The sequence below is a fragment of the Protopterus annectens genome, chromosome 12.part0 (assembly GCF_019279795.1).
Source record: "Protopterus annectens isolate FY-2018-M chromosome 12.part0, PAN1.0, whole genome shotgun sequence".
NCBI classification, from domain to species: Eukaryota; Metazoa; Chordata; order Ceratodontiformes; family Protopteridae; genus Protopterus; species Protopterus annectens.
The window spans coordinates 30,153,907-30,170,190 of record NC_056746.1 but is presented as its reverse complement, the minus strand read 5'-3'; the positions used below and the strand labels follow the sequence as shown (position 1 = coordinate 30,170,190).

At 41.3% G+C, this 16,284-nt stretch overlaps 1 protein-coding gene across 1 annotated transcript in view; it reads left to right on the top strand.

The window, feature by feature from the left end:
• Positions 1-14,903, top strand: part of LOC122817314 (dentin sialophosphoprotein-like) — a 37,840-nt gene extending 22,937 nt beyond the window's left edge. Inside the window, exon 2 of the mRNA XM_044090536.1 lies at positions 14,797-14,903. Coding sequence (XP_043946471.1) covers positions 14,797-14,903 — 107 coding nt within the window. The remainder of the gene's footprint in view (positions 1-14,796) is intronic.
• The last annotated feature ends 1,381 nt before the right edge of the window (positions 14,904-16,284 follow it).

The window sequence follows — 16,284 nt, the reverse complement described above, 5'->3', positions numbered from 1 at the left end:
CTACACTTTTCATCTTTTCTCTTTGTAACTGGCGGTATATAGAGCAGGAAAAGTGTCATGTACCACAAGAAATAATGACTGGGTCACACTAATTGTAACCATATAATTATATATTCTTGAAATGATTGTCACGATTCAGTTTACATTCTGGGAGGTGAATTTCTTGGCATCCGCTACTGGAACATATAATGACCTGATTATAATCCTGAATGCTTTGTAATTAGCCTGCCATACAGTAATAAATCTGAAGTGGGACATGATTCCAGAAAACCTTATAATCAGATTGCCTGATTCTTAGCATATCATTTAATAAATACTATTCCGTCCCCACAGCCACTGATGGAGTTGGGTTTAATGAATTTTCTATCATTGAAAATGCAAAAAAGATCTTATTTACAGTTTTTTTCCACTGCTCATTTATGGTGTTCAACCACTGAACTACAACATGCAAGTGCTAATAGTTGAACAAAAACATACTGCTCAGACACAGACACAGACACACACTTCACAGCTTTTTTGCTGCTCTATGCGCAACTCAGTTGCGCACTGAGCAGCGTTGCCTTATTGATCAAGCTTAACCTACATAGATTATAGGTCCCTCTTGTAGTCTCGGCGCTACAAGCACAGTCCTGTAAAATTAAGCCATTCCCTTCCCTAATAAAACATACAGTAAGAGCCTGCTATCATGGATGGGCAGTTTCCCATCATCCCTTTAGCCAGACTGATAGACATGGGCATCTTCAGGCAATGTATCAATTGTCTCATCTATACTGACAACCACTTACTCCTGAAACAAATACTTTATGTGAGACATGTAATTACACTATGAAATTAGAGATAAGACTCTCACACAGCACAGACACACTTCCCGCATTAAATAAGGACACAACATATAAATCCACATATGCGGAGGTATTCCCTAGTAACTTACTAAAATATCAGAGGCCTCCCAAACAGAGACCACTTACACACAGAACAATGCAAAAAACAACCACAACACATAACAACACACACTCCAGTATCTCAGCAAATAAACCCATAAAGCGTAACACTACAAAACCTAGTGTATTGGTCATTGGTGACTCCAATGTGAGACACATGGATGTTCCCCCCTCACCAGGCTGGATAAGGAGCGGGTTAGAGTTAGCTGCCTGTCAGGTGCCAGGATCCATCAAGTCACTCAAGCACTCAAGTCACTCACCCACAAGTACTGGTACGACTCCATCGTAGTCCATGTGGGGGTAAATGGCTTGAGATGTACCCCATTGGACTGTATGAATAGAGATATGACTGAGGTTTCAGATTACGTGTTACAGGCAGGTATAAGCCTAGCCTTAAATAGCATTATACCTTCTCCAAGGATGATGCCACAATACAAGCAAAAAAAAAATGATTGACTTTAACAATTAGTTTAACTTCTGGTGTCAGTCCAAGGGTTCCAATATCTTTCAGTCTGGGAAGACATGGTTGACAGGCCACGCTGCTTTGCCATAGATGGTCTGCTCCTGTCTCCTCTAGGCTTTTGGATACTGGCAAAGATATTAGCCACCCCAATTGTGCCTTTTTTAGGCAGTGTCAAAATAAACAACCTCCCAGCATAACAAAATCCTCTATAGATAAACTCAGGGTACTACTGCTTAATGCTTGGAGTCTAAACAAGAAGCTGCACTCCCTGGAAGCACTCCTCACTTTGGAAGATGCTGATGTCTGTGCAGTCAACAAGACATGGTTCAAAGGCACAGAAGGCACCCCGAATGTGCAGGGCTACAATGCATTCCATATGTTCAGACCACAAACTGAACATGAAAGAACCAAAGGATAAATTAAGGATAAATACATCTCTAGACTGGTCAAACAGTATGACTCTCTTGAGCTACTCCATGTCCAATTAACTATAGGAAAAGCCCCCTACCACATAATAGCTGGCTATAGGTCCCCCACCATGAAGCAGGAAAAGCATATCTCATACCTGGATGTACTGGAGTCCCTTGCCATGCAGCCCTACACCTTACTCATGGGTGATTTTAATTATCCTACCATCGACTGGGAAACATACATGACCACAAACATGCTGTCTTACAGATTCTTGGATGTTGTCAATGCAAATGCTTTGGAACAGCTAGTTAGCACATCCACAAGAGGTTCAAATGTCCTGGACATAGTACTCAGTAACATGGGAGACCATTGCACCCCCCACTGTGTGATCTCCTTCCTGTAAGATCGGACCACAGATCAGTATCACTTGATGTAACTATAATGCCAGATACCCCATCAAGCTCAAAAATGCTTAAGAATTTTTTGAAGACAAACTACCCCCAACTAAGTGATGGTATAAGAAGTTTCAAAGCCCCCTTGAATACAGATAACACAGACTCCTCTGCAGGGGTGTACAACAATGCCCTGTATAACCACTTAAGCAGTTGTATAGAATCAGTCGTACCTGACTGGATTAAAACCAGTCTTTCCAAAAAAAAAAAAAACAAGCCACCCTGGTGGATCTCTAGTATAAACAGGCCAAACAAAAACAGAAAGAAACTAATGTTCACGAAAAAAGAGGAAACTGACTCAGCAGAGGAAGAAAATCCCTCTCTGGCTTAAACAAACAAATTATAGATCTTGCTAAGTACTCCTAACCTAATTACAATGTAAAAATATCCTCTCTAGCAAAGGATAATCACAATGCATTCTTTAACTGCATCCAAAATCTAAAAGGGAATACCCAGCTATGTGCTGAACTGGCTGTGGATACCACCTCCCATACTCAACCAGGGATGATAGTCAACCTGTTATCTGACAGATTTGGAGCAAACTTCACCCCCCATCCCCTCCAGTCTTTCCCCTAAAGCATACTGTTACCATTCCTCACCAGGTCATCTTAGCACTCTCCAAGGCTAAAAACACAGTATCAATGGGACCAGACATAATTCCAGACTGCTTTTTAAACAACTTAAAACATGACCTAGCAGGCCCACTTGGATCCTTGTTTAATCACAGCCTGCAAACTGGCTATGTTCCAGTCAAATGGAGAACAGCAACAGTAATCTCTCTGCATAAAAGGGGACCATCAACCACTCCTGTGAATCCCACACTCAGGTATTATAGAGAAAATCTCCCAGATGGGAATAAACCCCTACATTTCTAGATGGGTAGCCAGCTGGCTCACCAATGGGACACATTCTGTCAAAGTGGGTGACTTCACCTCTAGCAAAAGACCAGTCGCCACTGGCGTACCAAAGGGTTCTGTGCTGGGCCTCTTACTGTTCAGAATTTATTTCTCAGAAGTCCAGGCAAACTTGGACAGCCTGTGACTGACCAGATTCACTTATGATTGCAAATCAGGAGCAATCATTGAGTCCCCCCAATGATGTTAATATTCTGCAGACAGGGTTAATGCAGGCAAATAATTGGTGCAAAAGCCACAGATTCAAGCTAAATGCAAAAAAAAAAATCATTATTATTTGATTTGGGAAAGCTGACATTCTTGCTAATTACATTATAGACAGCACATGCACAAAGATTCCTGGCTTTTGTAAACACAACCTCCCTGGACCAGATAGTCAATACATCAACCAGGGGTGCAACCATACTGGATCTGATCCTCACTAGTATGGGAGAGTGCTGCACACACCTTAATGTAATGTCATCCCTGGTAAGGTCAGAACACAAAATGGTCTCCTTTGAAGTAAAAATAAAACCTGAACCCCTAGCTAAACCTGGAATATTCAGGAACTATTCTAAGGCTAACTTCCTGCTATTAAGTGAGAACCTGGCAAATTTTCAAGCCCCCATAAACCATGAGAACACTGCTGCCTATGCAGAACTGTTCACAGAAACCCTGTATGAGCATGCTAATAGCTGCATAGAGGCAGCTGGTCCCACCAAGAAGAAGTACAGAACTAACTCAATAAACAAGCCACCCTGATGGAATCACAAAATCAATTATCTGTATAACAGGAGGATGAAAATCATGGCAAAAATTAGCATTGCAGCACCCAGCATGATAAAAGCATTCTCATCAAACTAAACAAACAACTCAGAGGACAAATAAATTCTACCAAAGCCAAATCTGAGGTAAGTTTGACCTCTCAGGCCAAGGGCAACCACAAAGCATTCTTTAGCTATGTCCGCAACCTCAAAAGCAATACACAATTGTGTGCAGAGCTTATTGCCCGAGCTTATTGTAAATGGAGCCACATATACTGAGCCAGAAAATATAGCAAACCTCCTAGCTGATAAATATAGCTCCAGCTTTACTCCTCTCTCCCCTTCAACCTTCCCTCAGGAAATATCATCAAATATAACTTCCCCTACAATCATTAGAGAACAGGTCCTGAATGCTCTCTTTAAGACCAAAAACAATGCATCAATAGGCCCAGACAATATCTCAGGATGCCTTCGAAATAGCATGAAACATGACCTATCAAGACCTCTGGAATTACTATTTAACTATAGTCTCCAAACAGGCTTCATGCCTCATGAATGGAGAAAGACAACAGTCATCCCTCTGCACAAAGGTGGGCCAACTACAGACCCTGGAATCTACAGACCCATAAGTCTCACTAGTCTTATATGTAAAGCCATGGAAAGAATTATCATGGAGATGATCAATAGAGATACAGTAAACCTCCAGACACAGGACCCAACCCAGTGTGGTTTTGTCAAGGGCAGATCATGCCTACTCAACCTGGTGGACTTCTTTGAGAAGGTCATTAAAACAGTGGATGAGGGCAAAATCATTCACACTGCCTACCTTGACCTGACCAATGCATTTGACACAATGCCCTACTCAGGCATTGTTGACAAACTCAAGAGGTTAGGTACAAACCCATATGTCACCCGTTGGATAGCCAGCTGGCTCACAGACAGGACCCAGGAAATTAGAATTGGGGAATGCACCTCTACAAAGAGGTCAGTCACAAGTACAGTCCCTCAGAGATCAGACCTTGGACCGCTCCTTTTTAGCATTTACTTCTCTGAAGTCAAGGCTAATGTCAGTGGTCTCTGGCTGACTAAATTTGCAGATGATTGAAAATTAGGAGCTGTCATTGAATCTCATAGTGACACAAATGTTCTACAGAAGGGGCTGATACAGATAAACAACTGGTATCAGAGCCATGGGCTAAAACTAAATGCCAAGAAATGCATAATAGTAGCATCCTTTGGGAAGTCATCCATCCCTGGTAACTATCATATTGACAACACACCCCTTAGAGATGACCCAGTAGTCAGTGACTTAGGGACATACATAGACAGTAATCTAGCCTCTGATCATCACATGTCTACAGTACTGAGGAAATCATTCTATGTTGTGCAACTTATAAAGGTATGGCATTTAAGTCCAAGGAAATCATTGTTCCACTGTATTCGCCATCCATCAGACCTATTATTGAGTAAAATGCCCCCTTTGGTATGTACCTAACCAGGCATATTCAACAATTGGACTGTCCACAGAGGTTCCTCACTAAAAGAATACAAGCCTAAGTAATATGTCCTATGCCGACTGCCTCAAGGCCCTATCCCTGTATTCTGTTTCTTAGAGACTTTTGAGAGGAGCTCTATGCCTGGTATACAGATCCCACTCTGATGGACCTCCTGCATATCCACAAAACAAACAGCACCAGAATTACCCATTCTAAAGACCTAAACCTTGCCTGTGGTATAAATAGGACCTGCTGGAGAGACAGGTATGTATCCCAGAGACTACCCCATCTATGGAACAGGCTCCCCATCCATGTGAAGCAGAGTTCCTCCCTAACCCAATTCAAGTGCAACTTGGACAATTGTATGAGGAAACTGGAAATTCAATCCTGGTTTGGCACATATGTCTCTAATTGACATGGGTAACCTGTAAATGGTTCATCTCCCAGGCTCATGCTTACACTTATTATAGGTAGCAGAACTTGTCTGTGATTTGGGATGCATGGCTAGGCTTAAAAAGGCACTTGTGGTTGTTAGCCTAGTAAACACCTAGGAATCTATGAACCTCTGAATCTATGAGCACCCTCCCTAAGTGTAGCCCCCAGTGGTCAGTGATCTGGGTAGTCAGGTTGATAGCAATCTGAACTTTAACCATCATGTATCCACAGTAGTAAGGAAATCCTTCTATGTTGCATATCTTATAAGTAAAGACCTCATATCTAGATCTAAGGATGTTATAATTCCATTATACTCAGCCCTCATCAGATCACTAATTGAGTGAAATGCTGCCTTTTGCATGTACCTCACCAGACACTTGCAACAACTGGAGAGACCGCAGAGGTTTCTCCCCAAGAAATTATAGAGTATACAAAACAAGTCCTACGCAGAAAGATGGAAAGCTCTGTCACTGCATTCTGTCTCCTACAGGTTGCTAATGGTGACCAGTGGTTGGCTTACAGGGCAGTCTCTGACCCAGCCCTGATGGAAACGCAGCACATTCATAAATCAAACTGCACGAGTATCACTCACCACAGGGATCTTAACCTAGCCTGTGATATCAATAGGTCATGCTGGAGAGATAGATATATCTTCTAGAGATTGACACTTCTCTGGAACAAGCTTCCATTTCACGTGAAACAGAGCCCCTCCCTGACCCTCTTCAAATGCAACCTAGATCAATGGATTGGTGACTGCTAATTCACTCCTGGAGTGGTGCCCATGTCCCTTCTAAACAGAGGAAGTTGGTATTAACTACCATAGACACTTACCTCTGTGAACTTCACTCACCTATCCACTGACAATTGGGGCAACGCAGGATAAATATGGCTAGGGTTGTAAGGGCTCTAGGGCCGTTAGCCGAGTAACATTCTATCAACATATGAACTTATGAACACACACACACACACACACACACACACACACACACACACACACACACACACACACACACACACACACACACATATATACATACATGTATATATAAATATATATAAATATATGGGTCTAGGACTGATGCTCGATGTTTTTTTTCACTGAAGGCTTAATGGCTGGGCATATTTATGCGAAAGTACTTTTAACTGAAAAAAGCACTTTTGCGTATGTATGCCTGCAGCCAGAGGTAATCGTGGGGGAATGACTGTTGTGGAGATCATACTATGGTGTGGGTAAGGGAATATTTTCCTTTTCCCCACTGTAGTGCAATCGCAGAGTTGGTATATAAAATATGCAGGGGGTGTGGGGTGTGCAGCCCCTCACATGGAGGTACAGGGGTGCTTGCTCCTCTGCTAAAATGTATATATACATATATATATATATATATATATATATATATATATATATATATATATATATATATATGTACACACACACACACACACACACACACACACACACACACACACACACACACACACACACTCACAAAAGCAGGTTCACTTTTTTACCAGATTGTAAATTTATTCTATCGCACCATACAGCTTTTAGCTCTTGTGAGATGATTGTGATCAGTGTGTGCTCACTCACATTGCACCAGCACTCGTCCGTCTCATTAATACTAGCTGAAGCTCTACCCTTTCTCTTTTGCTGACTGCAGCTGTAATAGGTGGAAAGCCCATAATCCTTGTGCTCCTTTCCAAATTTTAGGATTACAGCCAATTTCTATAGTGAGATTTATTGGCATTATGATTTAGGGAATCACATCATGCAATATCTATATGCCTTGTGCAGTATGGAACAGCATTTGTAATCTCTAAAAGGATCAAATCTTTCACAGGTCACCTGTAGTGTAACAAATCTCAGTGCAGCTTTTAGAGTCCCAGTGCTGCTTATGCAGACCTGCCCAGGACTGAACATTCCCACCCAAATCATCTGATGAAAATCAAACAGAATAAGTCATGAGTGGCATAAGCATAATCCAGTGTAAGAGATAACAGTGGGAAGTTCAAAAAGCAGCCAAGAAAACCTGCAGTAGATTGTAAGTAAATGCCATATGGTCAGCCATTAAAAGGGTGATTACTGATCCAATGAAATCTAACAAATTGATGAAAGCTCCCATTATAATAATAGTGCTGTCTGGGGCATACTGCAGTGCACTGCCACGTGTCCAAGCAGTGAAAGCTGGCCTTCAGAAATTTCAAATATGTTCATCATTGTTGCATGTGTATCAGAGTGCAGTGTTACAGCCCATCTGTGCCACAGTCTGATATTACAGCCCATCTGTGCCACGGTCTGACATTACAGCCCATCTGTGCCATGGTCTGACATTACAGCCCATCTGTGCCATGGTCTGAAGCTGGTAATGGTGGTCATCACCCACAATTCCAAGGCATATCTAGCATTACCTGTAATGCACAACAGTGGACACCATTATGATGGTCTGTAATCTACATTCATGAGACCAGCATATCAAGGATTCTGTAAGTGACAATATTTGTAATTTCTACAACATGACCATGTGGGAAATCACCCTGGATGAAATGCTGGTATATGTTGCACAACTCCAGATGTGGGAATCATGAGAATTGCGTAGATGGTGCACAGACAAAGTATATATAATACACAATGGACTGCACACCACCTGACAGTTAATGGCAAAGGCCTCTAGGTGATATACCAGATGAGATGTAACCAATGGTGTCCAGAGCCTCTGGGAAATGGACTACATTGTAACATGCCTGCATAGTGGAGTTTCTGTCCTCTGCTGTCTGTGGAACCTAAATATGCTCCTTTACAAGCCCAGTATCATATCAAGGCACTGGTGTATGATTCATGAGGTCAGTACCCACTTGCAAAATTCTTAAGTGCCCCCTGTCTAACAATAAAAGTGTCCCAGAAAAAAGACAGTTAATGCTACACAAACCTTCTGATCTATTGAAAAATCATTCCATGCATCCCCTTTGACTCCACATGAGAGGGGCACATGTTGTGTTACATGTACATGGTGTCTATGTCCAGCACATGTTGAGTTACCTGTACATGGTGTCTATGTCCAGCTAATGTTGAGTTACCTGTACATGGTGTCTATGTCCAGCACATGTTGTGTTACCTGTACATGGTGTCAATGTCCAGCACATGTTGAGTTACCTGTAGATGATGTCTATGTCCAGCACATGCTGAGTTACCTGTACATGGTGTCTATGTTGAGCACATGTTGAGTTACCTGTACATGGTGTCTATGTCCAGCACATGTTGTTACATGTACATGGTGTCTATGTCCTGAACATTTTGAGTTAACTGTACATGGTGACTGTCCAGCACATGTTGAGTTACCGGTACATTGTGTCTATGTCCAGCTCATGTTGAGTTACCTGTACATGATGTTTATGTCCAGCACATGTTGAGTTACCTGTACATGGTATCTATGTCCAGCACATGTTGAGTTACCTGTACATGGTGTCGATGTCCAGTACATGTTGAGTTACCTGTACATGGTGTCTATGTCCAGCACATGTTGAGTTACCTGTATATGGTCTCTATGTCCAGCACATGTTGAGTTATCTGTACATGGTGTCTATGTCCAGCACATGTTGAGTTACCTGTACATGGTGTCTATGTCCAGCACATGTTGAGTTACCTGTACATGGTGTCTATGTCCAGCACATGTTGTTACATGTACATGGTGTCTATGTCCAGCACATGTTGTTACATGTACATGGTGTCTATGCCCAGCACATGTTGAGTTACCGGTATATGGTGTCTATGTCCAGCTCATGTTGAGTTATCTGTACATGGTGTTTATGTCCAGCACATGTTGAGTTACCTGTTCATGGTGTCTATGTCCAGCACATGTTGAGTTACCTGTACATGGTGTCAATGTCCAGCACATGTTGAGTTACCTGTACATGGTGTCTATATCCAGCACGTTGAGTTACCTGTACATGGTGTCGATGTCCAGCACTTGTTGAGTTACTTGTACATGATGTCTATGTACAGCACATGTTGAGTTACCTGTAATGGTGTCTATGTCCAGCACATGTTGAGTCACCTATATATGGTGTTGATGTCAAGCACATGTTGAGTTACCTGCACATGGTGTCTATGTCCAGCACATGTTGAGCTACCTGTACATGGTCTCTATGTCCAGCACATGTTGAGTTACCTGCACATGGTGTCTATGTCCAGCACATGTTGAGTTACCTGTACATGGTGTCTATGTCCAGCACATGTTAAGTTACCTGTACATGGTGTCGATGTCCAGCACATGTTGAGTTACCTGCACATGGTGTCTATGTCCAGCACATGTTGAGTTACCTGTACATGGTGTCTATGTCCAGCACATGTTGAGTTACCTGTACATGGTGTCGATGTCCAGCACATGTTGAGTTACCTGTACATGGTGACTATGTCCAGCACATGTTGAGCTACCTGTACATGGTCTCTATGTCCAGCACATGTTGAGTTACGTGTACATGGTGTTGATGTCCACCCCATGTTGAGTTGGTGGGAGGTGGTCATAATGGTTAAGGTGGTTACCTTACAGACTCAAGGTGCAGGGTTTGATTCTTACATGGGGTAATTTGCTAGGCTTGGAATGACCCACAATGATAGTTAGTCTAGTACTAACCTATGAACCTATACATGGCATTGATGTCCAGCACATGTTCAGTAATCTGTACATGGATTCTATGTCCACACAGTAGATTTTAACAGTATCCTGATAGTGGAGATGATGTAATGTTAGCCACGGATGCACCTATTTGTGATGTGCAGAGCAGTGATCTGCAACATTACAGACACCGGCTTGAAGATGGCCACTAAAATGTGATGTCCAGCTTTTGTTGATACTACACCAAGCATCATAGCATGAATGATACCACAGTACATCTTTTAAAACCTGTAAAGCATCATATCCTGGTGTTTATACTAGCTGATTGCTTTCATTTTATATGCTTTTATATCCCACAGTCATGTTTGATTCCACTATTTGAATATATAACAGATATCTTTAGCATATTGCCACTCATGTGCATGTCATTTTAGTGTGATTAGCATACGATGAATGCAGCACTATTTAACTGGTTGCGCGGCCATACCAGGCATGTCTCTGAATCACCTCAGTCTTGCATGTTACCACTCTCCATGCCACTTTGCATAACACACTGTGATATTTTTATTCTGAATTTCCCTCATTTACTATATTCACATTCTTTACAGATGCTTAAAACTGAAGGCTAGCAAGTCTAGTTAATTTATCAAAACAGGTGGGTGTAAAGTACTAATAAAAAAACCTGAGATGATTCCATCTGTCTGGATCCTTGAAATCTGTTGCTATCCCTTTTCCATTTGATTCAAGTTCTAGAGTCCAGATCTTTTATAAATATGTTGTCTTTTGACTGTTCGAGGTCATGGTGGGATTCAGCAACAATGTATACATTGTTCAAGGCATATTTGTAGTCACAAGAAGGGCATTAGAGAGACAAAGACAAGGACTTCACTTGTAGTTTGTGCACTGCATGTAGCACATACAAAGGGGAAGGTAATGCAAGGAAGTAAGTCACTAATACATGTGGTGCTTCAGAAACAGCATGAATCCCGATTACTCTGTGTACTGCTGCAAACTATAACCTGTCATGGCATGCAGGAAACTATCAACATGCTGAGAAGAAATGCTAGGCATTGCAGCAAGAGTAATACCCTAGTATCAGCTTCCAGTCATTTATTCAGTATTAGATTGTTGCTGAAGAAACACCAAGAATTCCAACAGTGGCATCTGCACCTTGCATATCATGAACTCATAGACCTGTATTATGTGGACTGTTACCTCCTCTGCAGCATCTGTGGTTTATACTGGCTTCATGTGACACTCAAAGAACTTCAAGGCTGTCCTGTACCTTTGTATGCAAATGTTTCTATCATTTTAATCATTCTAGATCTTTCCACATTGCAAAAGGAGATACACTCAAGTAGAGGTATCCTACTCATCCATCTTTAAGATGCTGGATAACAACCTCATGTCCATGTGGATAGGAATATCTGAACAGGAGACGGCTATCACCATCCATAATTCTGTGATCTCATACTCCTGTCTGTGCTATCACCACACATAATTCTATGATCTCATACTCCTGTCTGTCCTATCACCACGCATCATTCTGTGATCTCATACTCCTGTCTGTCCTATCACCATGCATAATTCTGTGATATCATACTCCTGTCTGTCCTAGGTACCACTAATTGCAACATATTACAGTTAAGTTATTACATGACCCCTGTCAGTATGTCCGCATGTATCAGAATTTTATTTATTCATTTTATTTATTTATTTTACATTTGTTAACTGGGAAAGTCTGACTTGAAACAAGCCAAGGCCCAGGGAGAAATGCTCCAGATGCATCTCTTTGTAACATGGGAGGAAACAGGAGCACCCTGAGGAAACCCACATGAACACAGTGAGGACATGCAGACTATGCACAGAAAGCACCCCAGCCAAGAATTGAACCAGGGAACCTCTTGCTGTGAGGCACCAATGCTACTGCTGCACCACTGCACTGTCCAAGAGAATGGTTACCATTTCTAGAAATGTCAGTTATGCCCGGTATATATGGCTTCCTAACCAGCATGCTTGCTCAGTACACTTTTCTTGTTTCTTGCATCTGGCACATGTATGACATCTACCACTACTTCCAAAAGGGAGGTATCCCACAGTGGTGTCTGGTTTGTAATTCTTGGAAGTATGATGCCTGGAAAGGGTAAATCCATTTATGCATACCTGACATGCAGTTAACGCTCCACCCAAACTTTCTACATTGTAGGTGATAGCCCAATGCCCCTTAGAACTATAGCTAATGACACCCATGTCTTATCCCTAAGCAATAAAAAGAAAACTTGGTATAATGCTGTTACACATGTAGCCTTGTATAATGCTGTTTACCACTGGACCCATGCAGTGGTTGGCTGTATGTCTGAACTGCTCAAGGTTAACTTTAGATGTCTTGAAAACTCAGGAGGGGAATTGTAATACAAACCTGACAAAGTTGGAAAGGTCATTGTTATGTGCGCTGTTGTGCACAGCTTGACTGTCAAGAAGCAGGCTGGCCACGGCTGTGACCAAACAGCTGGTAGCATTTCTAAATCAGTGCCATAAACACCATTATCAGGAATGAGGATGTCAGCAATAATCAGAATGTGAAGATGCAGATGCCCTGCACGATAGATGTGGTGTTCACGACAGGACAGCACAGGAAAGGAGGCAACATCAGGAACAGAGCGATGCATCATGATGGTACAGAAGTGGCAGAACCACAAAGAACAAAGTGTGGCATGCAATACTGGAGATGCCACTCATGAAGCAGTAAAGATTATGAGGCACAGTGCAGACGCATTCTGATTGTGCATCAGGCATTATTGCACTGAACAACACAAATGAAAACAGGTTCTGCATAGAAGCCTTCACTACTTGCAGTGATGACAGAAAATACAATGCACAATGTCAGGGAGCATGTACACAGTGGAGTGCACAGGGTACATACTGGAGCGTTGTTCATATGGAGAGCATCCACATTGTGCCATCTGATCTGCCATGGGATGTTCCACAGGGTACTCTATTATGGGATATGGCAGTACATCATCACCCCAAGACCCTTAAAATCCTATTCTCCAGTATTGTGAGGACAATTGACTGTAGTCTAGGCATCAGTCCACACTGTGTCCCATATCAAGAGCAGGTTTATCAATATGCATGATAGTCACACAAAGCCATAGGGATGGATACATCATGAGGTGATAGAGCTCCCTGTTAGAAATGCAGCTTGTTTTGCATTGACTTCCTCCAACCTTATAGATATCTCTGTGCAAGCCCATCTTTGTCTGTCAAACAGCATCTCACAGATCTGGCATCATATGATATCATTCTAACAAAGTAGCCAAAAGAAGTTGTGATGGCCATAAAGGCACCATGACACATGGGCAGTTATGCTGTGACTAGTCCATACCACTGCGGATTATATAGATCATGCTGATCAACTTCTGAATGGCAGGAGTGGCAGCTGATTGGGCTTGGAAGACACTGGCTTTCCTCTGCTCATTTATGTCCATGGATGTCGGTACTTCTGGATATCCATTATATCCACAGACTTCTGTACGTCTGGATATACATCACATCTGTGGCCCTCCATACGTCTGGATACACGTTACATCCGTGGACCTCTGTATGCCTGGATATATGTTACATCCATGGACCTATGTACTCCTGGATATATCTTATATAAGTTCATAGGTAAATACTAGGCCTGCTGTCCTTGTTTGTAATTTTAAGCCAATACAGTTTCTCTTTGGGTGCTCTAATTAACCTATCCCATTTGGTGTTAGATTTGCCTTACCCATCCCTTGGCCAATAATTATATATACCCCTCCTATTGAAAATAACAGGGATCATACCATAGATGATTTATGGGGACCCATGCATGGGATAAAGCATTTAGGAGCCACCTTTGTCCATTTGTAGCACAGTGGAAGGTTCCGGAGTAAATATCCTGCTTACCATCTATAGATCTAAGATGCACTTGAATATGGACGGGATGAGCTTTATTTTACATGGATAGAGACTCTATTAAAGAGCAGTGACATGGATAGAGACTCTATTAAAGAGTAGTGGTTTTCTCTGCAAGACATACTTGTCTTTCTAAACCATTCTGTTGATGTTGCAGAAGAGGTTTAGATCCCTAGACCAAGTATTTCTGATGACATTTGACTTGCTGATGTGCAGTAAATCCATCAGTAATGGGTCAGAGGATGCTTTGTGTGCCAAACACGTCTACTTTTCAGTAACGAAAAAATAAAAACTAGTGAAACTAAGAAGGTGCAGGTATCCTTGAGTCCAAAGCCCAATAAGGAGACTTTCTTCTTAATCTTTTCTTAATGCAATTTATTTTATTTCAGCGTTTTCTTCACTCACTAACAGCTTCCTTCCTCAACACAACACAGTCAATTCAAAAACCTTATTTATATCAACAGGAAGTGACAAAACACAGAATCAGTATACTTAAACTATTATATTTGTATGCCAACCTTATATATGTTCTTAGTTATTAAATTAAATATAAAAAAAATACTTGATCAACACTACCTTTGTCAAAAGATGATAGGTGAATACATACCCAAAATCATCATGCTTAATTTCAAAAACAGGGGTTACCTTACCTAAAATAAATTCTTTATTTTAGGACTGCTGGAAATAAGACTATTTTCATTTAATCCGGGAACCTGAGCGATCAGTTTTAATTGCCATTCAAGTTTCACATGTCTACTTTTAGCAGTCCACAGGATACATAGTATGGTGGCAAGGCTTTGAGATGATCCATGTAGGACATATTGTTTAGTTCTTGAATATTTTTAGTAAGGTATCTCTCTGGGTGTCATACATGCCAAAGGGGGCATTATAGTGAATGATTGGCCTAATGTGGGCTGAGTAAAAGGGGGTAATGACATTTGTAGATCTAGACACAATCCCTTTATTTATAAGTTGTGTGATGTAGAAGGACTTTCTCACAACAATCTATAGCTAGACAGACAGACAGATAGACAGACATAGATAGATAGATAGATAGATAGATAGATAGATAGATAGATAGATAGATAGACAGATAGATAGATAGATAGATAGATAGACAGACAGACAGATAATGTCATCTTTATTTAGCTGCAGTGCTTGTTTGACTTGTTGTTCTCTACCTGACTATTGCTGATATCTGTCTGCATTTGATTTTGGATTGGAGTTATTCATTTAAGGTTTGATGTCTTCTATTTTATATATTATTCTTATATTGCATTTTGTTTTGTTTTAAGTTATTTGTTCTTTTTGGAGTTTTAAGAGGTCTTGGCTAGGGTCAGTTAGAAAATAATTCTTTGCAGAGAGTGAATAATATCCAGCTAACTGGTAGCAGCAGCTGAGAAGTAGAATTTCTAATTTAATTGGAAATATTTAGAGACATCTTTATTTAGCTGTGGTTTTTATTTGACTTGCTGTTCTCTGCCTGACTTTTGCTGATCTCTGTCAGCATTTGATTGTTCCCACCCACCCACCCCACTGCTGTTGTACTTTTAAACTCGGTGGCTTTTGAGCTGCCCATCCCTACTATAAATATGATTTTGGACACACTCCTCCCACTCCCATCTCATCAGGTCATTCTACAGAGCACTGAGAGATCAGCTGGGAAGCCCCCTCTTAAACTTTTAAACTTGAATTATCTTCTGTTTCCTCCCTTCCCACTTAATAAAAAATGCAATTTGTTCAACTTCTTTTGCTGTATCTGTGCTTCTTCCTACTTTATTAGTTTATTTAGTTTTTTGCTGCATGTTCTTAAAGTGTTCAGTTACATTTAATCTGTTGCATTTATTACTGCTTACTAGTAGCCTGATCATATTATA